Genomic DNA, 23,970 nt, shown 5'->3' with positions numbered 1-23,970 from the left:
TACATATGCTGGTTTTTTCATTGGGAGAGTCCCACCATGGTTGTTGTAGCCCTCTCTTGAAGAGGTGGTTGTAGCCCTATGGGCAGTTTCAGTAACTAATAGAAGGATCTTTTTCTCGGAAAAAAAGAAAAGCAAGATCTTGAGCACAGGATGGATGCAAGACATAAAGAAGTGGTTTGGGAGATGGATCATGGGATGCATTACACTTGCTACATGATGCCTCAAAAGACTCCCAAGTGAATGAAGCTTTTCTACAACGCCAATGTATTACGGCTTGGGAGGAATCCAGTGGGTCACGCTTCGTACATTACACCACCCATGTTGCCCCCAACTACAAAACCATGTTCTTCGCTAAAAGAGGAAACCATACTCACCCTTACATGCTTGAGCCTATCTCCTTGTCAGCGATACGCACTATCACAACCATTCGGCTTAGCTCCCACTCCCTTCGATGCGAGACGGGCGTTGGGGCAATGGAGAAGAGTCAAATCCATTGTGCACATTATGCTCACTGCAAGTTCGAGAATCTGAATACCACACACCACTAGAGTGCTCAGCTTTTGGTCACATCCGAACTTGCTTCCCTCACATTTTTAGCCATGACTTAGACCTACACACTTTCCTCTCCCAGCCACAGTGTGGGCTCTCCATTGCAACTCTCATCACCACAATTTGGAGCATTGAGAATCACTCATCATCCACACACATACTACATCACATGTAACTTTGGTTCCATAGGTCATATTTGACATCCGAGGATGATAATAAAATCTCTCTCTCTCTCTCTCTCTCTCTCTCTCTCTCTCTCTCTCTCTCTCTCTCTCTCTCTCTCTCTCTCTCTCTCTCTCTCTCTCTCTCTCTAAGGAGGGAGATCTATGGTAGCATCTCATCTTCTAGCAGCACTATGGAGAGGAGAAAGACATCTATATCGGCCCGCACCTCCCATACCCCACCAGTCCCCCCTCCCATCACCAAGCCATCTCCATAAGAGTCTTACTTGGTTCAAGAAATGAAGAAACTTCAAGTGGGCCCAGCACTTCGTTTTGAGATAGCTTGAGTCAACACGATGATTGTGATACAAGAGGGCCGGCCTACACTCCAGCCCACCACAGAGCTTGTACCTCAAGAATGGAGCAGAGATAGAGCGTTCTTGGGAGCTCATCTGCAGCCTGACACTTAGGTTCATCTGGAGAGCCCGATGCTTCCTCATTTTCAAGGGTCAACCTGTCCAACTGGCAGAGACTATACATGACATCTAGCTGTAGCTGATCCATACACTCAGGGGACAGTTTGAGAGGCTTCAGGGCAGCTCCGACCGCATGCGGGAGCCCTGCCAGGCCTCCTTGCGACTTTGGCAACCAGGGCCCTTCTTCACCATGGTTCATGGGGCACCTAGATGGCAGTACCGCCAACCATTGTGGTTATTTCCTGGTCTTATATCCTGATTTATCCGTCATTTGTACATATATTTCTTTTCACTGGGAGAGTCTCCCCACTTTTGATGCAGCCCTCCCTAGTAGGGGCAGGTTGTAGCCCATTGCACAGTTTTCTTAACTAACGGATCTTTTTCTTGTCAAAAAAAAAAGAAAGGTCAAGCGGAAATGACAACCATGAAGCAAGAGATGATGGAGAAAGACGAGCTCATTCTAAACTTGCAAGCGTAGGTCCAGCATATCAAGATCATGCAGTAAATTTCCAGAGCAGACTCCAAGCCAGAGACTTTGAAGCAAACATTGACTGACCAAGTGTTAACGGTAAACTCATCTAGCTCTAGACGTTTTCAACAGAAATTTAGAAACATAGATGTCTATATATAACGCTTATGTAGAGAGGTAGATATATCTACTTATGCATCCTGTGGAGTCCTAGAGACTAAATTCTATGTTTCAAAGACACCAATAATCAGTAACGTAAAATTTATTATACATATATTGATCAAAAAAGGTTATGCGTGAGTCATGAGATGAACCACTTGCAAGCTGTATAATGATTCTTTTTTCACATTTACAACAACAAACTATTCTGATAACCATCGAATTATTAAACTAACATACTCTTAAAACAAGCCAACCACTTTATTTCACACCAGTAAACTACTGTATCAGCAAATGATTGGAGTAAGAAGCTACTCTAATAACCAGCAATTTAGGCTAGAGATAGAAAGGGGAAATTGTACCCCTGCTCAAAAAAGTGCGGTTCAGAAAAAGAACTCGTGCTTAACGTTCAGTACGTACTGAAAAATGTACCGTACAAAAAACACACAGATCAAATGAATACATTGTGCAGATTCTCAAGAGGTCTGCTGTCAAAACCCACCCCATCAGGCTCATATATAAATGATAGAACCTAAAACGGCCTCTATATTACAATTCGTAAATACACTCTGCAGAGCAGTGTGTGACACAAACACAAGAGACACACCATTATTGCAATAATTGAAATACATACATTCAGAATATTCTTGTTGAAAAAAGGATAACTCTACGTGGACTAGATAGCAGAAAGGACACAAATCTACTTGGACGCCTTCTTGACACACACAAGTAAAACAAACGAAGTACAAAAGAGGGACATCTACGAGGGTAGACATGTCACCATTTAGGGACCAGAAGAGGAAAGCGCCACCTATAAGCCAAGAATGAAAATTGCATGAAGTCAGAGAGCAGCCTCCTCGTAAAAGGAAGAGCAGAGAGTATTGATAAGAAGAGCAAAGGACTCACCCCACAAGGTAACAGCGGACAATATCAGTATATAAGCTGAGGCAGGAGAGCTGATACTAGTCCGTGACTCAAAGCTTATAGCATGAAGCATATGACAAAGGCACAAAAGATGCCTACAATGGTGGAGGGAAGTGTAGGCAAGCTAGCAGGAGAGCTGATACTAGTCCAGGACTCAAAGCTTATAGCATGAAGCATATGACAAAGGCACACACGATGCCTACAATGGTGGAGGGAAGTGTAGGCACGACTCAGCAGATAATTGTGTGTCCCAAATTCATAGACGACTTTAGTATAAGATAGTCACACCGTGCACTGATTGCATAATCAAGTCAACCTAGAGTTTCAAGCTGTGCTCATCAAGCCCAATTTTCAGCCTTGTGTCTATCTCACATGGCTTATTTCCAAGTTCATGCTCTTGCCCCTTGTATCTGTTGTAAGTGGAAAATGCTGACAGAACTCTAGGCTCTAGCCAATTGGTCAAACTCTATAGCATTACAGACATTCATCAATCTAACTATGTAAAATTGTCATTTCATGAGAAATGTAGAACACCAGAAACAAAAGTGTCTAAATCAAAACCAAAAAAAACTAACAACAAAAATGCCCGTTTATTCAAGTTTCTTAATACCTTTAGTCAAGAATAGAACATCAGCCTTCAATGCATGCATCAAAGTAGAAACCCATGATAGAGTTACTTTTGATGTACTACAATATGAAATCACAATAACCATACCAGGCCAACTTTGTCCCATTGTCTCGATAATAGAAGCTGTCGCAAGAGATTACCAAAATCTGAAGGAGCTAACCGATAACGTGCTCTGCACCAGCCAAGAGAAAAGGCAAAGCACAAAAAGATTATTTCCAGCTATAATGTAGAAACCGCACACTATTTACCAGGAATCCTAGAAGCTTATTACCATCAAAACTACACTTAGAGCCCTGCTACAGATTGTCATGAAAAAAGTAACAATCAAATTCCTGCACATACTTTTTTGTGTAAGGACAACATTACTTTGACTAAAGCTATCAAACTAAAAACGGAAGCCTGGCCGTGTGGAAAACTGAACATGGCAAGACGCGAACTTGTGTGCTCAAGAAGGATCAGCACACTAAATAGCCAATGATTAATCAAAACCAACATTTACAGCTTAAGCTAGCAAATGACCAATGTGTAGGCACCATTGAAACGGGGTATGTCAAGGGAAAACGGGTATGTGAAGGTTGTCAGGAAAAAGAACCCACAAGGGCTACTATTTGGTTACTTTCAAAACTGATGCTATTAATCTAAAGTTGCCCTTCCATGCCCCATCATTTGGCTGGCACCCTTCAAAATGATGTCTTAAGCTGGAAAGGATCGTCACTCAAGGATAGGTACAAGGCCACACCACACCTCTTGCTGCCAACCAAGATCTTAATGTACATCACTTTACAAGAGAGTCCCAAGCAAAATCATGAAAGCAATAATGTGAAGGTCTTCCTACACATCAGTGTCAGCATCTGTAGAGATCAGAAAGAACTAGCATCATCAACTTCTTCCAGTCGATTAGTCAAATCTCATTATGCAGGAAGGTCCTTTCCACTTCTCTTCTAATGCCGCACAATATCACCCCCTTTTGTTCATTTTTGTGTCCAGGATTAGAAAGTGTTCCAGCAATAGAAAACTTAAATATACCTTTAGCTACAAATTTGTGTTTTATGGCTTGTTTGAGAAGCGGTTGCAGCAACAAAATGGTGCGGAGAGACAACCTACAAGTCCCTAAGAAAACATTTTGAACTAAAACTTGTCAGCCCAGGTCTATAAGCATAGTCCCCCACTCCCTCAGCCAAACTAACACCCCCTCAAAATTCCTTATGTTGCACAGTTTTACCTCAAATCACTGTTCAGGTTTTTGGCTTCCCAATAAGTAGAGTTATAATGATCTCATGTTCAAGATTGGTAAGGCTTTGATTGCAGACAGGTGTTTTGGCATGGTTAGCTACAAAAGTCCAAATGGGGAGAAGAGCTTTAGAATGGACCAATGGTTAGATAGCGTGCGCTGGAGGGGATACATCCCTTTACTTGCAAATTACATATACCACTTTTGGTTATAAACGTGTTGCACCTTTGTCTGTATGCAGGCTTCGATTCGCTCTTCTCTTTGCCCCATTGTCTATTCTCATCTTTTTTGCTATTTACTCCAGCATGTACTATAAAGTATCGCAGTCCACTCTATGACACATCTCAGTGTAGTCAAACTTCTTGGTCCTGATTGCCAGCATGCATCGTTAAAGTTTCCATCATGTCCGGTGCTCAGTTTACACCACAGCTTCACATTGGTTTAGAGCTTATACAGCTAGTGTGTCTCCCGGGCTGGCCACCCACTTCATACGCATTTAGGCTGCATGTGGTACTGGCTGGACACTTTAGGTCCACCCACCTAGTTGTGGCCGTGCGCCCACTTATCCTATTTTCATAGGTTTTCCATATTTATGGGTTGTTGGGTTTATTGGTGAACATTGCTCAACCCAGCCCTGACCTCGTATTTAGGGAGGGGTTGGGGACACTTAGTCCATATGTGATAAAATCTATGCCCACTCGAGCTTTGTGGTCATATGGTTAAAGTGGGCTGATCAACCCCCTTCACATCTCTCTCTCTCTCATGCAAAAAAAGTGCCTGTATACTGTGTACAAAAGAGGCCTCTTGAGATGCTCAAAGGCCTATCACCCTAAGGATGTACAAAACGGGGAGAACAACGAGAGGGCTGTGTATACATCAAGGTGGCCTGGATGAGGAATGCAAAATGAACCAATGTGGAGGTGCGTATGCCATGTGATGGAACCATGAAAACAACTGAAGATCTCGCCCATGTGCGAAGAACGGCATATCTACGCCTCTTGGCTGCCCTCGAGGAGAATGCGGAAGTAACCCACTTGCTGCAAAGAGTATGCAGCAGCTCCCTCCAAATAGTTGTCACAGTAGTGGCTGTAGGAGATCTGTGGCCCACAATGTGAGCACAATGAGCCTTCTATTATAGGCTTGGACACTCCAAGTGAGAAATCAATAGTAACACACGAACAAAAACTGTAAATAACTGAACTTGAGAGACACACAAAGAGAGAGAGAGAGAGAGAGAGAGAGAGAGAGAGAGAGAGGAGAGTTAACACAAAGCGGCAGAGTTCCACCAGCCCCAAAGACAAACGGCCCTTTCGGTATTTCTTTCTTGATTGCCGATCACAAAGGTACAACTTCCGAGGGTCCAACTCTCCACGACTCTATTTCCAAATGCCCTCCCAAAGAGTGGCCAAAGGGCTCTTATAAACTGAACAAGGGGTGCCTAAAAGCAAAGCCCCAACAGCATCAGATCAAAAGGCACTTTGCCCAAAAGCTTCTGGCCTTAAAAGCATGGCCAAATTTGGCGATTTCCAAATCAACCTGCCACGTCATCAGCTTTGCGCAATTTTAGGGATCTCAGCTATGTCAGTAGTTTTTAAGAATTTTAGGCCCCTCAGCCTGATAACTTCACGTTGGTTAGGGCTAGGTTTTTAAACCCTTAAGCCCCCTTGTCTTCAGTGTATGCCACGCCACTAATTTGTGACATACCCCCCTCTTGAAAGAATAGCAATCGCCCTCAATTGGCCTACAAAACACACAAAGGACATAAGCCAGCTCAATAGACACTGACTCTATGTACTCATGCACCAAACTAAACACATCCAACACTTACACAAAAACATTAGTCACCGAACATTCACATTTTCCATTGAGGGTCCCCAATAGAAATCATGATCATTGTAACAAATTTAGCAATCACATCCAGACCGTGCCAATCTTTTCACGGATGTTTTGATCCGCTAAATCTAATTACTACCAGATTCATATCCATTCCAAGCAAACATGCCAATGACCATCCAAAGAAGAGAGTAGCATTCACAAAGCATGCATTTCACAAATTTGGCACATAATTCACACTGAATACAGAGGTGCAACATTCAATCTAATCATCTCATCTGGTCCAGAACTTTCATCTTTCCAACACGTACTCTAGCAATACACAAATGAAAGAGCACATGTAATCAAGTTCTGGGAAATTTCCAATTTGATGTACATATTTTCATAAAGTCATTGCGCAAAGTACTATCAGCCTATCAATACCTCAGACGTACAAAACATGGAGGATCTCCCGACTACCTGGAATCTAGGAAATTTCCAATTCAATGTACATATTTTCATAAATCCATTGTGCATAGTACTGTCAGCCTATCAATACCTCAAACATACAAAACATGGAGGATCTCACGACTACCTCGACCGCCTAAGGGCACACGTCGGCTGACTAACCACCCGGCCATAGCCACCATCCAGCAACACCCCCTTGTTGGGGCCAACTTTCGAGGACTTAGGCATGCACCTATTGTCAAAGGTGCAGCCTAAAGGGGTGAATCGGGTGATGATCTCGTTTGCAACCACAAGCAAACCTCCTCTCGGACCGGGCAGCCAATGGATCTCAAATCTATCGCAATAGTTCTCCTCGTACACATGCTCCTATCCTGAACCGCCCATCGTACGGGCACAGAAACCACCTACAAGCAATCATGCGTTATGTAGGGTGTCTACATGGCAAAGAGAGGGAGTGCTAGCAAGAGGAAGAGAGATCGCTATACAAAAATGCCAGAGAGAGAGAGAGAGAGAGAGAGAGATGAAAAAACACTAGACAGAGAGACGACACACAAAAAATGCTAGCAAGGGGAAAACGCTAGAGAGAGAGTGTGCCCAAAACGCTGGAACTTTGCACTGAGCCACATGCCAAAAAGTACAAGGGGGGGTGTATATATAGGTAATTACTAGAATTTCCCTACCTACTCGAAAACCCCACGATCTTGACAAATGGCCTAAAAATGCTAATAAATATATGAACTCACTGAAAGTAAGATCGGACACATATTTAGTAGCAGAACTGCAGAAGACTCTAGACTTTGATCCAAGAAACCCTAAAACGGGGGTCCCGCCTCATGCCAACCTACCGGATGAGCAACACCGTGGAGTGCATTGCCAAGAAAGGTACGTCTACCTCAAATACCAGCCACAAAAAATCCCTCACTCCCTAATCTTCTCCTGGAAGATATTGGAGCCACCAACGCCGATAGGAATCTAAACTCTTAACACCCCCTCTCAGCTCCTTGATGGGAAACAAGTCCAAGGGAGCTGGCATGAGAGAAAAATGTCGCCTGTGGAAGAGGTTTAGTGAAGCTATCAACAGGGTTATCTAACATCGGAATGTACTCTAGTCGGAAAGAGCCATCCTTGGTCTTCTCACAAACAAAATGGTATTGTATCACTACATGCTTGGTCCGGGCATGGAGCACCGGATTCCTCGCAATGGTTACACAACTCTATTGTATCTCTAAATGCTTGGTCCAGACATGAAACACTGGACTCCTCGCAATGGCTATACAACTCTGGTTGTCAAGTACATCATGGTCGTCTGCTGGGGAAATCTCATCTCCAAAAGCAGCCTCCGTAACCACAATGACTCACATGTTGCACTTCAAACAGCCATGTACTCTGTCTATGTGGAAGATAAGGCAATTATCAACTGTTTCTTGCTGCTCCATGAAACTGCACCAAAAGAAAAGGTGTAACCTGTAGTGTCGTCCATCTCAATCCCCACCCCAATATGAACACTCCATCATCCTAGATGATCCTGGAGTCTGTACCTCCAGCCGCATAGTGAATGCCTAATGACTTGGTCGCCTTTAAATACCGCACAATCCGAAGAGCATGTTCCAAATGTGACTAGGCGAGTCTCTGCATGAAAGAACTAAGAAGTCCCACTGGGAAACTAATATCAAACCGGGTGTTGAGAACCCAAATAAGAGAACCGACCAGTTTCCAATACTTTGTAGCATCCGCTACATCTGAGCAGTCATATTGTGACAACTTCTGACTGGGATCCATAGGGGTTGTATAGGTTTACACTCAGTCATACCAAATGCTTCCAACAACTCTTGGATATAGCCCGAGAGAGAAAGATGCCCCCTTCAATCTGCCATAACTCCAATCCAAGAAAGTAGTGAAGCAAGCCGAGATTCGTCATCTCAAACTCCTTAGCCAAGGTCTCCATAGTACTGCGGATGTGCTTAACATGGCTACCCGTAATCACAAGATCGTCCCACATAGAGGATAACAAGAGTCACCAATCCTCCCTCACTGTAAATGTATAAATTTGGGTCTGCAAAAGAACGTCATAAGGAGTGTCGTAGGAAGAAAGAGTTTATCTTCTGGTACCACACTCGAGGGGCTTACTTTAGTCCATAGAGAGCCTTTAGCAACCTACAAACCATGTCTCTGAAATATGGATCCTCCAACACTGGAGGTTGCTCCACATACACCTCCTCCTCTAAGTGGCCATTGAGAAAAGCCGAAACTGCATTTATCTGAAACACGGGCCACCCAAAAAAAGGCAACAAGGGCAAAAATTGTCTGAATGGTCACCATCCTCACAGTTGGTGCAAAGATCTCGTCATAGTCCACGCCCTGTGTCACGTGACACATCCAACCCTATGTGTCCGTGGACAAGCTACAGCATGATTAGGGTTCAATCAGTTCAGTCAGTCTAGATTAGAAGTGATCTGGCACTTTTGTCAATCTATTCGTAGACCGTGCATGCCCAGTCACTTAGTATAGATGCATATCCTCTGGTTGCACACAGTATTATCATCAGTATTTCCATCAGAATCCATTAGAATCAATTAGGGGAATTTTTCAGTGATTTTAGCCTATTTTCCCTATTTTTGACATTTTTCACTTATTAATTTAAGTGACTTCCCAACAAAAGTAGGTAGGTCAATTTTGCTAAGTTTGTATAGAAGCAAACCCAAGTTAGCACTCAATGCCAGAAGAGGCAGCAGGAGCTCCCCGCTCAACAGGCATCTTCTCAGGAGGAACCATCAAGACCTTCAAGCCCTTAGCGATTTCCCTCTCCCTTGCCTTGGCGTTTTCCCTAGCCCTAGCGTTTTCTGTTTCCAACACATTGCCACCAAAAGCTTACCTCATAGTCCCCTAGCCTGGCGTTTTTCAGCCTTGCTATCATCGCCAAGATCCCCCAGGTACCAGCATTTTCACTCATGCTACAAGGAACATCAGCGTTTTTCATTTTCAGCCTCATTGGCATCAGACGGACCAGCGTTTTCAGCCATTAGGAAAACTGCAGATTCAGCCCTAGCTACTTGCAGAAGATCCCATTTTCAGCCCTCAAAAACGCAGCCAAAACAGAGTTTTCAGCCACCCGAAACAGTCCCAGATTTTCAGCCATAGCGTTTTTATGGATTACAGATAGAAGACCTGTCACAAAAATACGGAAGCATAAACTGACGTTTAGTTGCACTTCAAATACTAAAGAGAATTAGAGGGAGAGAGAAAACTTGACACTCGATTGGGGACCAGAAGATGGGCTGGTTCCCCCCCCATAAAGAGAATATCTTTATTACTAAGGGAGAATCTTTACAAGCACAGGAACGGGGCATACGCCCGTCCTCTATTCTTTCTTCTATTCTGTTCTGACTACTGATTGAGAAAGTGTTTCCACTTTCTTTCTGCTTAGGGGATTTCCCTCTTTTGCGAGACTGGTTGGAAGCTCTCGAAAAGAGAGTCTATCTTCCAAAACAGCTCATCGGAAGCTCTCACAGAGGAGAGTCCATCTTCCCTTATGTGTTGCCTTCATGCTCATTCATTCATGCATCGAACACAAAAGAGAAACAAGCAAAATGCACACGCACATGCTTGCTGTAATTTTCTGCACACAACCTGAAATTCTTACCTGTGAAAACCCCTACGCCGAAACAGAGGTCTTCTTCGCGATGGAATCGCGCCAAACTTGATGTAGACTTAGGATAAGGAGAGAGAAGAGAATTTCTATGGCTGATCTGCTGCAAACAGCCCTAATCGAGGTGATTAGGGGTTGAAAACAGAGAATTACAGAAGCCGCACTCTGCTAAGAGAGCGTCTACGGGAGCTTCTCACGATAAAACTTCACCAGAAGGGTCTATGATTGTGAGATCCCTTGTTCTTGACAATGGGAGCACAAGGCTACCACATATGTCGCAAGGGGCTGCTCTCAAGCTTCAATGGAGGGCTCCACCGCGTAGAGCACGCTCACATTAGGGGGGGTAGGTGCACTGCCAGCCCTGAAAATGGGAGAGGGGGGCTCCTAAATAGCCATCAGGGAGAGGGGGCGCTAGGAAGAGAGAGAGGGTGAGAGTGAGAGTGAGAGAGAGTTAGTTTGCATTGGTAAGTGTGCCACTTGGCACACTTACTTTAAAAACTTAAAAACCATTCAACTTTTGACTTTAAAAACTTCTAGCTCATTAATTAAAAATGTGCAACTAACTAACAAATGCTACCAATGATTCTTTTATGAGAACACCAAAGGTCTGCTGACGCAATGCCGCACTTGCACTGCACCGCCTTTACCTGTTCACACTTGTCTGGCCGCCTGCCCGAGCACAAACCGTTAAATTTAATTTAACGAAACTTACCCTAAGGCTTTATTAGCTTTATTAGCCTTAGGGTCACTGTTCTAAGGACCCCATCTCATTCATGTGCTTGTACTGACGCGCGTATTTTTCCTGAGCCTAAAGTTTGAGGCTACTGCTTACCCCTTTCTGAAGACCCGATTTCCCAATCACTAGGGCTTCAGGGTAATTTCTGCTAAGGTCCCTCTGAGGTGTTGTGGCCCGCATTTAGGCTCACCTGAGGCCTTAGAACTGCTAGGTCTATTCTGGTGTGCACACAACTAATTAGATAATTCTTTTCTCGTAAATAAATTAATTATTTACAAAGTCTGACTTAGTTACATCCCTCTTGGTTCTAAACAGTTGACCTCAATTGTAGAGCGTCAACATAACTGTGCAAGATGTCAGGGTAGTCCTTGAGATCGGACTCAATCATCCACTTTGCATCTAAAGGAGTGTAATTCTTGAACTTGACTAAATACTTTCGATGTAGACTCCCCGACTTGAGTTGTCTCTCCGAGTGGTGTATTATTTGTTCAGGTTGAAGGATTTCCTCAGTCTCTTCGACTTCTGGAGGATCTTCTTGTACGGGCTCCACTGGAGGAGGTCCAACATAGGGTCGGAGGAGACTGACATGAAAAGCATTATGGATTCGCCAATTATAAGGTAAATCCAATCTGAAAGTCACATCATTGACTTTATCTGTAATTTTGAAAGGGCCGTAGAATCTATGGGAAAGTTTGACAACTTTCCCTTTGCCCACCCGCTTTTTCAATCTAGCTTTCTCAAACCGAAGCAGAACATATTGTCCTTTTTCAAGATTGAGATTCCTTCTGTGCTTGTCTGCTTTCCTCTTCTGTTGCTCTTGAGTACGAAGAATCGCTTGCTTTACTTGTTGATGGGCAATATCAATATTGCGCACAAATTCATCTGCGGCGAAGATGTTTTCTTTGGTCACCATAATAGGATGTAAGAGTGGCTTCCCGTAAATAATTTCGAATGGGGCTTTACCAGTTCAGGAATGCATGGTATTATTATACGCAAACTCAACTATTGGTAATTACTGTTCCCATTCGGATTGTCGTTCCGAAACATAGCACTTGAGGAGATCTAAAACAGTGGCATTAGCGATTTCGCTTTGACCATCTGTTTGAGGGTGATAAGCTGATGAAAAATCAAGCTTAGTTCCCAAGTTTTCAAACAATGCCTGCCAAAATAGACTAGTCATGCGGGGATCTCTGTCGCTCACAATAGTCTTTGGCAATCCATGGTGTTTAAAAATCAAAGCTAGAAATATTCTAGCCATGTGATCAGCTTTGATCGTCTTCTTCACTGGAAAAAAATGGGCTTGCTTACTGAATCGGTCTACTATAGTCCAGATTGCATCATTTCCATTCTTGGATCGAGGAAGATCCGTAATAAAATCCATGGCAATACTTTCCCATGGCGTGTTAGGCACAGGGAGCGGCTCAAGCTTGCCAAAAACTTTATGTCTGTCATATTTCACTTTTTGGCAAACTAAACACTCACGTACATGTTTTTCAATGTCCGCACAAGTGTTGGCCAAAAGAAATACTTTTCGAGGGCACTAGTGGTGGAAGCAATTCCCCGATGCCCGGCATAAGGAGAATTATGTGCTTCATCCATCACCTTTTGTCGTAAGGGCTAAGCTATGCATATTGCTTGTTGACGATAGAGTGTATTATCCCTGATAGAATAAGGTGGCTTTGAGTGACCAGCCTTGAGGCTAATGCCACTGTTTTAGATCTCCTCAAGTGCTATGTTTCGGAACGACAATCCGAATGGGAACAGTAATTACCAATAGTTGAGTTTGCGTATAATAATACCATGCATTCCTGAACTGGTAAAGCCCCATTCGAAATTATTTACGGGAAGCCACTCTTACATCCTATTATGGTGACCAAAGAAAACATCTTCGCCGCAGATGAATTTGTGCGCAATATTGATATTGCCCATCAACAAGTAAAGCAAGCGATTCTTCGTACTCAAGAGCAACAGAAGAGGAAAGCAGACAAGCACAGAAGGAATCTCAATCTTGAAAAAGGACAATATGTCCTCCTTCGGTTTGAGAAAGCTAGATTGAAAAAGCGGGTGGGCAAAGGGAAAGTTGTCAAACTTTCCCATAGATTCTACGACCCTTTCAAAATTACAGATAAAGTCAATGATGTGACTTTCAGATTGGATTTACCTTATAATTGGCGAATCCATAATGCTTTTCATGTCAGTCTCCTCCGACCCTATGTTGGACCTCCTCCAGTGGAGCCCGTACAAGAAGATCCTCCAGAAGTCGAAGAGACTGAGGAAATCCTTCAACCTGAACAAATAATACACCACTCGGAGAGACAACTCAAGTCGGGGAGTCTACATCGAAAGTATTTAGTCAAGTTCAAGAATTACACTCCTTTAGATGCAAAGTGGATGACTGAGTCCGATCTCAAGGACTACCCTGACATCTTGCACAGTTATGTTGACGCTCTCCAATTGAGGTCAACTGTTTAGAACCAAGAGGGATGTAACTAAGTCAGACTTTGTAAATAATTAATTTATTTACGAGAAAAGAATTATCTAATTAGTTGTGTGCACACCAGAATAGACCTAGCAGTTCTAAGGCCTCAGGTGAGCCTAAATGCGGGCCACAACACCTCAGAGGGACCTTAGCAGAAATTACCCTGAAGCCCTAGTGATTGGGAAATCGGGTCTTCAGAAAGGGATAAGCAGTAGCCTCAAACTTTAGGCTCAGGAAAAATACGCGCGTCAGTACAAGCACATGAATGCGATGGGGTCCTTAGAACAGTGACCCTAAGGCTAATAAAGCTAATAAAGCCTTAGGGTAAGTTTCGTTAAATTAAATTTAACGGTCCGTGCCCGGGCAGGCGGCCGGACAAGTGTGAACAGGTAAAGGCGGTGCAGTGCAAGTGCGGCATTGCGCCAGCAAACCTTTGGTGTTCTCATAAAAGAATCATTGGTAGCATTTGTTAGTTAGTTGCACATTTTTAATTAATGAGCTAGAAGTTTTTAAAGTCAAAAGTTGAATGGTTTTTAAGTTTTTAAAGTAAGTGTGCCAAGTGGCACACTTACCAATGCAAACTAACTCTCTCTCACTCTCACTCTCACCCTCTCTCTCTTCCTAGCGCCCCCTCTTCCTGATGGCTATTTAGGAGCCCCCTCTCCCATTTTCAGGGCTGGCAGTGCACCTACCCCCCCTAATGTGAGCGTGCTCTACGCGGTGGAGCCCTCCATTGAAGCTTGAGAGCAGCCCCTTGCGACATATGTGGTAGCCTTGTGCTCCCATTGTCAAGAACAAGGGATCTCACAATCATAGACCCTTCTGGTGAAGTTTTATCGCGAGAAGCTCCCGTAGACGCTCTCTTAGCAGAGTGCGGCTTCTGTAATTCTCTGTTTTCAGCCCCTAATCACCTCGATTAGGGCTGTTTTCAGCAGATCAGCCATAGAAATTCTCTTCTCTCTCCTTATCCTAAGTCTACATCAAGTTTAGCGCGATTCCATCGCGAAGAAGACCTCTATTTCGGCGTAGGGATTTTCACAGGTAAGAATTTCAGGTTATGTGCAGAAAATTACAGCAAGCATGTGCGTGTGCATTTTGCTTGTTTCTCTTTTGTGTTCGATGCATGAATGAATGAGCATGAAGGCAACACATAACGGAAGATGGACTCTCCTCTGTGAGAGCTTCCGATGAGCTGTTTTGGAAGATAGACTCTCTTTTCGAGAGCTTCCAACCAGTCTCGCAAAAGAGGGAAATCCCCTAAGCAGAAAGAAAGTGGAAACACTTTCTCAGTCAGTAGTCAGAACAGAAGAGAAGAAAGAATAGAGGACGGGCGTATGCCCCGTTCTTGTGCTTGTAAAGATTCTCCCTTAGTAATAAAGATATTCTCTTTATGGGGGGGGACCAGCCCATCTTCTGGTCCCCAATGGAGTGTCAAGTTTCCTCTCTCCCTCTAATTCTCTTGAGTATTTGAAGTGCAATTAAACGTCAGTTTACGCTTCCGTATTTTTGTGACAGAACCTCATTAATTTCTAGCACACATACTTTTCCATTTCTAAACAATAGTCCACCTTTAATGGAATATTGTCTCTGCCTCATCTCTCCAACGTGACTCACTTGGGTTTCCGAATCACCAAGCCTGTATGCGAGCCACGTCCTACTTCGACCTTGTCCCATATCTTGCCAAAATGGCTATCAGAACGACATAGCCCTAGAAGAGAGAGAAATCCGTCGAGATTTTAGCATAGACAGCAATACCTTCCAGAATTCGACTGAGTGCATCAGCAGCAACTCAATTGCTGGATCCTTTCCTGTAACGGATCTCAAAATCAAACTCTTGCATAAGTTCAAGCCATATAGCCTTCCGGTGTCTGAGATCACCCTGATCATAGACATAGCGCAAAGAGTGATGATCTGTCCATGCAACAAAGGTAGAGCCATGCAAATAATGCCGCCACTTCCTCATAGCGTTAACTACCGCATAAAGCTCTTTTTCATCTGTGTGAACGCATTTCAACGTCAGAAGGCTTCAAGCTTTCAAACACAACAGAACATTCATCTTGATAAAGTATTGCACCAAGCTCAGAATCACTAGCATCTGTTTCAACAATAAATGGCTTGCTAGGGTCCACAATATGCAACATTGGAGCAATACTAACCAAGTGCTTCCGTGTCTTAAGCTCTCATTGAGACACTCGTTCCAAACAATAGGAGGGTTACCGTTACGGTGAGGTCCCGAAGTCTTCAATCTTTTAACCCTCTTTCAAAAGTTGCGTTGAAAACTTGCAGAAAAACATTTGGGAGTGATTTATGTACATCACGCTGAATTGCTCATGTGACAAGCTATACGGATTTCCGGAATTTGGGGCTTTGCTTTTTGGCATCCCATGTACTGTTTATAAGAGCCCCTTGGGCCAGTCTCTAGAAAGCATCTGAACGCAAGAATCGCGGAGAAGTGCACCCTCGGGGAGTGTATGAAGCAAAAAATAAGAAATAACCGAAGGGACGCCAGTCTATGGGGTGCATCTAGGGACGGAGTTGCACCACTCTCTCTCTCTCTCTCTCTCTCTCTCTCTCTCTCTCTCTCTCTCTCTCTCTCTCTCTCTCTCTCTCTCTCTCTCTCTCTCTCTCTCTCTCTCTCTCTCTCTCTCTCTCTCTCTCTCGACATCCAGAGTGCAGATGAGGATGGATCCTCACCATTTCTTCCATCTTTGTTTCACACACTGTTACATCCAGTTTACCGGGTACCTATTGTATCAGTTGCTATACCCACGTAGTTTTAGATTGTAGTAGTAGTAGTAGTATTTTGTTCCACTTCTAGTTCTTTTCTAATTCTTTTGTACCAGACATGGTATTAGATTCACTATTTTGTAACTGATTGGTCTCATAGGTCATTTTGGCCTTTTGAAGACGTTAATATAACATTTCAGTTCATTTCATTTTCTCTCTCTCTCTCTCTCTCTCTCTCTCTCTCTCTCTCTCTCTCTCTCTCTCTCTCTCTCTCTCTCTCTCTCTCTCTCTATATATATATATATATATATATATATATATATATATATATATATATATATATATATATTCAAGTTCAATTCACTTATTTGCACTTTCTCTATGTGTGTTGATATTGATTTCGCGGTTGGAGTGTCCAAGCTTGTAACAGTGGTATCTAAGCTTAGAACGATTCTTCTTCTACGAAGCAGTCGATCCTTTCTGGCGCAAATGGGTTCTCACACAAAATCCAACAGAAACGATACTCCTCTGACTACTCATTTGCAGGGAGATAAAGAAAACATGAATTCTAGCGGGGGAACAAAGGAAAAAAGTTAAAACGGTGATTCCAACGAGCGTAAGCCTTTTCCGAGGAGTCGGAGATTTTGGCAAATTTCCCAAAGGACCCAAAATAAGTGAATCACCTAAGCAACTACGCGCTTGATGAGGTTCACTCTAGATGGGAACAGTCCAACCATTCTACTCTCGAGTCGGTAATGAAGTAAGAAGCAAAGCCGAGTGCAGAACCATATAACCGGCCCGTACAACGTAGAGGGCGGTACTATTTCAATTGCCTGTTAACTTTACACAGAGCACTGAGAAGGGAAGAGAACACAGTTGCGGCGTCCAGCGACTAGAATGTCACTGCACACACGAGACCGACACCCTGTAGGCCCCAAAGACTGGCGCCCCTTTCGGTATTTCTTTATTCAAATTAAGGTAGACGATCCGACCACTTTGCACAAGCTTTCACAAAGCTGTCCAAACCTGGCGAGGGCTGAAAACGCAGGTTTTCGACCTGATTTTGGCAACATAACGGCACAAAAACCCCTGTAGGTCAAAAACACCTGTCTAGAACGGATTCCCTCGCTATCTGGAAGCTTTCTGGTGAGCTGTCACAGAATTTCAGCAGGCTGTAATTCCCTGTTTTTCACTGCCGGGTGCCCAAAAGCCTGTACATGCATCCCAAGGCTCTCACGAGACTCCCCCGGTGTTCCCTTGCAGTTTAGGTGCGAAACCCTAAACCTGCAGAAAAACACAGCAGGCTGTAATTTGCTGTTTCGGATCGTTTTTAGCGGAGCGAACACGCCTACGCGTGTCCCAAGGGCTCCCACACGCAATGGAACAGTTCCCATGTGAATTGGACGAGTTTTCACGCGAGAAAACTCTCCAAACTCGCAATCTTTCGTGATGGAACTGTGCGTACCTGTGGGGGATTAGCAATTAGCTAATCCGGTTCCTGTTTAGAAGGCTCTTGCCTTGGCAAACGCGCATAAACCCCCAAAACTGTACATAGGTCAAATGAGAAGCCCACTAGTGGGGCATAACATATTGTATGTAGGGGAGAAAGAGAGCAGTATGTAACGTGCGGGGCATCACTCCCGTCACCATACTGTGCATAGAGGGCAAGGTAAGCATTCCATAGCTTTTGTACCTGCTACAATCCACCTGAGGCTGAAAATGGCGCCCCCTCTGTTGATATGCAGCTCGTTTTTGCCTCCCAGAGTGGCAGAATCGCTCACAGGCTGACACGTCGCCCAGTTTCCGAGTTTGGGCTTTCCCTGCTAAAAATATCTCAACTGGTGCGTCAGTTGACTTGGCAGCAGAGCAATAGAATGTTCCCCTTGTCATTCCAGAGCTAATGACGCGAACACATTTTCCGGTCAAAAATAGCAGTTCCCTAAATTTTAGGAGATGCTTCCATGGCGTCGCTATCGGTCTCCTGACCATCATTGAAGACTACCATTTGACCAACATCTACAATGTGGGTTAATTTACTGGCCCCTTTCAACTTATAAAGTTGCAGTGACTTGACGAGTGGCCCAAATTCCATTTTGGCGCACACGAGCTTTCATATTCATCAGAATTCAGTGCTAACTGGCCCGGGCACTCCCTGTCTGACCGACCTAGATCCCCGATGTGAGAAACCCATTTGGCTGCAGCCGTTTCACACTGGCCATGCAATGTCCACTTGCACCTTTTCAAGGGTTTTGGGACAAACAAGTAAAAATAAAATAAATATATCTAATACTTATCTACGGAAGGCAACAGGAAAAATACACCTCCTGGTGACACACCCCACCCTTGAAATACTGCAAGCGACCTCGCTTGCATGCCAATAATACATGTAGATATCTCTTGATATCACATATATTCTATGATGGGAATCCAAGATATACATGTTTCCGGAAATGTAGCGTTGGACGATTAAACAATCCCACCAGCCTGGCTACGACACATATATCAAGCATAGAAGTCTTCTAGTGTACTCTTGAGCACAAACTTCTCTAGCTAAATTCTGTATGGAAAGAGTAGATACAATTGCTTAACTACTCTCTTGAGCATCATGAACCATGCTCTTGCCTTGCTCCAAAAAGGTTGCATCAAGTCACTGTGGGTTCCATTTGAAAGGCTTCAAGATACAATTGCAATAGCTGAGGTGAATCAAGCAATTCAGACTCTTCCATCCATTTGGCATCTAATGATGGATAGTTCTTGAACTTTACCAAATAGCGTCTTGCAACCTTTCCTCTAACCTTTCTTTCTTTATGTGCCAATATCTGTTCAGGAACAAGGATTTCATCCGATTCTTCCACTTCGGGTTGTTCCTCATCAAGCATATTCTCTGGCACATCACCAACAAAGGGCCTTAGAAGGCTGACATGAAAATCATTATGTATTTTCCAGCCTTCTGGTAGCTTTAACCTGTAAGCTACATCGCTGATCTTTTCTGAAATCTGAAAAGGACCATAATATCACATACTGAGCTTAGGAAACAAGCGTTCCTTGCCTTTCCTTTTCCTTAACCTGGCCTTTTCAAAGCGCAAAAGTACCCAATCACCAAGTGAAAATACAAGTTCACGACGGTGACGATCGGCAGCTTTCTTTTGCTTAGCATGAGCTTCTCAAGAGCAATCTTTATCTTCCTGTATGTTTCATCCATATCTTGCACATACTTGTCTGCCTCAAATATCTTGTCCTTAGTCTGCAAAATGGGCGGGACTTTCTTCCCTCCTTCCACTATCTCAAATGGTGCCTTACCTGTTGATGTATGCACAGTGTTATTGTAAGCATATTCAACCAATGGAAGATGGTGTTCCCAAGTTGCCTTGTGCTCTGACACATAACATTTGAGCAGGTCCAAGACAGTAGAATTTGCCTCTTCTGACTGTCCATCAGTTTGCGGATGAAATGAAGAAGAGAACTTGAGCGTAGTGCCCATGTTCTCAAACAATGCCTTCTAGAAAAGACTCGTCATACGTGGATCCCTGTCACTGACAATTGACTGAGGCATCCGATGATATTTAAAGATATTGCTCATGAATATCTTGACCATGTGTTATGGCTTTATCTTCTTCCTAACAGGAATGAAATGGGCTTGCTTACTGAACCTACAAATGATAGTCCAAATCCCATCATTTCTTGTTTGCGTCCTTGGAAGATCAAAGATGAAGTCCATTGCTATACTTTCCCATGGCCTATCAGGGATCGGCAATGGCTGCAACAATCCCGGTTGCTTTTGTCTGTCAAATTTGACTTTTTGGCATACTAAGCATGATCTTACAAATGTGTCAACATCTTGACGCAAAACTGGCCAATAGAAGAATACCTCAACCCCTTTCACTGTCGCATCAATTCCACGATGCCCAGCATAAGGTGGAGCATGACTTTCCATCAAAATCTTTGGCCGTAACTGTTTAGTAACGCATAACTTTCCATGCATCATGAGAAAGTCGTTCTTAAGCATATAGTGCTCATGATGTTGCCCATCAACAAGCTGGTCATAGATCCTTGCAAAATCTGAATCTTCAGCATATTGTGTCTTCATTTCGTCTAGTTCACAATGGTACGGAATTGACACTTCTGAAATTTGGGGCTTTCGTGACAACGCATCAGCCACCATGTTCTTTTTCCCTTGCACATGCACAATCTGAAAATGGAACATTGACAAGATGTTTGCCCATCGCATGTGCTTCTCGGACAACTTTGTCTGTGTAAGAAAATATCGCAAGGTTTGATGATCCGTTTGGACAACAAAATCAGCCCCTAGCAAATAGTGTTTCCAACTAGTGAGAGCATGAATTACTGCCAGCAATTCTTTCTCATAGACTTGCAAGTTCCTTTCAGTGTTCAAAAGAATTCTGCTCTCATATGCGACTACTCGGCCATTCTGCATTAGAACTGCCCCAAGACTATGGCCACACGCATCACATTGAACCACAAAAGGTTTAGAAAGATCTGGCAAAATAATTACCAGATCTGAAGTCAGCTTCTCTTTCAAGTGTTTGAACGCTAAAATTTCCTTGGCTGTCCACTTGAAAGTGACTCCTTTTCCTTGCAGTGCATGGAGTGGAGAAGCAATCTCAGCAAAATTTCGAATGAGCCTCCTGTAATAGGAACATAAGCCTAGAAAGCTTCGAATGTCATGTACGGACTTCAAGTCTGGCCATGACCTAATTGCTTCCACTTTAGCGGGATCCATGCGTACCCCATCCTTTGAAACAATGTGCCCAAGGAAGTGAATCTCTTGCAAAAAGAACTCACTTTTCTTCGCATTAATGAGTAGCCTATTCTTGCGTAGCTCCTTGAAAACTGCGGTCAAGTGATCCCTATGCTCCTCTTTAGACTTTGAGTAGACAATCATGTTGTAACAGACTTGGACACTCCAAGTCAAGAATCAACCGCGACAGCACCAAATAACCACTTCAAAACAATTCACAGATCACAATAGATTTGCACTGGCCCGGCGGAGTTCCGTGCCTAGAGATATTGGCCCCAAAGACTGGCACCCCTTCCGGTATTTCTTTTTATATTAATCAATCATCAAAGTACAAGAGAGCGGTTAGGGTTTCACTCTCAGACTCTGCATCCAGATGCTCTGAGAAGTGAGGCCCTCACCACTAATTTAAAGGTTACAAGGGATGCCCAAAAGCAGAGCCCCAAAAGCTTTTAAAATCAAAAGCATCAGTTCTCTCTCTCTCTTAGAGAGTCTTTTCTCTTCTTTTTTTTTTTAAAAGCAAAAGCAAAATTCGCGTCGCTCATCATTTTCCAAAAAAAAAAAAAAATTAATAAACCGCCTCCGCGATTTCCGGAATTTAGGGTTTTTGGCAAAAATTAGGGTTTGCAGGAATTTTAGGGTTTCTGGGAGAAATTAGGGTTTCTGATGTCCGCCACGTCATCACTTTGTGACATACCCCCCTCTTGAAAGCATTGTAATCGACCGCGATTACGCCTGCAAAACCGACAAAAGCCATAAACCGTCTTAGCAAACACTGACTGTTAGTACCTACGTACTAGGAACACACATCTAGCACATGTACAAAATCGACAGTCACATCACACGACATCACAAGACATCACCAGACATCACAGGACATCACATGACATTCAACATTCATTCGGATCTTAGACCATGATTTATCGGCAATGTAGCTAGCAATCACATCTAGGTCCAATCGGGACCTCATCGATGTCCGATTGACTAACCCCTATTGCAACCATGTCTATTCGAGATCAAGTAGACCAAAATGCTGCAGTCATTTCGTCTATCAGTTCCTGCACTCACAAGAAGTCAAGAACAAATCAGTATCATTATCAGGAATTCCATTTCATAAAGTGATCCAACAGAATACTGTCAGCTCTCCGTATCCCTGAAGCTCAAAGAGACATCAGTCACTTTAGTATCAAAATCGAGGCATCTATTGACAAAGGAGCGGAGTAACTCCCCTCTTGTGCATCCCACTGCACCAGATCTTCGGCCAAGCTAAATTTCTGGGTTCCGTTTGGAGTAGACTATGCTAAACCAAAACATCGAGGTAAAGTTTCACAATCCGAGGAGTATCTGCTAGGTCCTCCTCCTCCATCCACTTCGCATCAAATGCAAGAAAGTTCTTGAACTTAACCAAGAACCGCCTTCGGACTTTACGCTCCTTCATATCCGTATGTGCCAAAATCTGTTCAGGAACAAGGGTCTCCTCGTTTTCTTCCACTGCGAGTTGCTCATCAGGCTCCCCATCATCAGACACATCACCCTTAACAGGTTTCAAGAGACTCACATGCAATGCATTGTGAATCCTCCAAGTATCTGGCAGTTTCAATCGGAAGGAGACATCATTTATCTTTTCAGTAATCTGGAAAGGTCCGTAGTATTGCATACTAAGCTTTGGAAAAAGCCTCTCCTTTCCCTTTTTCTTTCTTAGGCGTGCCTTCTCAAAACGTAAGAGCACCCAATCATCCTCCTTCAGTTTCAAGTCGCGACGATGGCGATCCGCTGCCTTTTTTTGTCGTTCTTGAGACTTCTGCAAAGTCTCGCGAACCTTGGCAAAAGCCGTATCCAAATCTCGCGAATATTCATCCGCTTCAAATATCTAATCTTTCGTGCTCAGGAAGGATGGAACCTTCACAGCACTTTCAACAATCTCAAATGGCGTCTTCCCCGTCGAAGAGTGTATCGTGTTATTGTAGGCAAATTCCACCAAAGGTAAGTTCTTTTCCTGTTGAGTCTTCTGATCCGAGATACAAGACTTCAATAAATCTAAAACCACTGAATTGGCAATCTCAAATTGCCCGTCAGTCTACAAGTGGAACGATGACGAGAACTGCAACCCCGTGTCAATGTTCTCCCAAATTGCCTTCCAAAACAAACTCATAAATCTGGGGTCTCTGTCGGAGACAATTGTCTCAGACGTGCCATGTAATCGGAAAATCATCGTGATCATTCTGTGTTCTCGGGAGATCAAAAATGAAATCCATTCCAATATTTTCCCAGGGGCGGGTAGGTATGGGTAAAGGCTGTAACAATTCCTATGCCTTATGCCTGTCAAACTCGACCTTCTAGCATACAGCGCACAAACTCTTCCACATCCTTTTTGAGCCTCGACCAATAGAAGTATCTCTCTACCCCTTCATGGTGGTAGCAATGCCGCGGTGAATTGGCAATCTCAGATTGCCCGTCAGTCTGCAAGTGGAACGATGATGAGAACTGCAACCGCGTGCCAATGTTCTCCGAAATTGCCTTCCAAAACAAACTCATAAATCTGGGGTCTCTGTCGGAGACAATCGTCTCAGGCGTGCCATGTAATCGGAAAATCATCGTGATCATTCTGTATTCTCGGGAGATCAAAAAAAATGAAATCCATTTCAATATTTTCCCAGGGGCGGGTGGGTATGGGTAAAGGCTGTAACAATCCCTGTGCCTTATGCCTGTCAAACTTGACCTTCTGGCATACCAAGCAACTGCGCACAAA

General features: G+C 43.6%; 1 protein-coding gene across 1 annotated transcript in view; it reads right to left on the bottom strand.

Moving 5' to 3' along the window:
* Positions 1-23,970, bottom strand: part of LOC147457603 (uncharacterized) — a 110,753-nt gene that overhangs the window by 67,414 nt on the left and 19,369 nt on the right. The window contains exon 2 of the mRNA XM_086512472.1: positions 3,454-3,538. Within this exon, the coding sequence (XP_086368598.1) occupies positions 3,454-3,538 (85 nt within the window). The remainder of the gene's footprint in view (positions 1-3,453; positions 3,539-23,970) is intronic.

The sequence above is a fragment of the Adiantum capillus-veneris genome, chromosome 5 (assembly GCF_014529385.1).
Source record: "Adiantum capillus-veneris isolate H3 chromosome 5, ASM1452938v2, whole genome shotgun sequence".
In the NCBI taxonomy this organism is placed as follows: Eukaryota; Viridiplantae; Streptophyta; class Polypodiopsida; order Polypodiales; family Pteridaceae; genus Adiantum; species Adiantum capillus-veneris.
The sequence above is the reverse complement of the archived record's forward strand: the minus strand, read 5'-3'. Positions and strand labels throughout refer to the sequence as shown.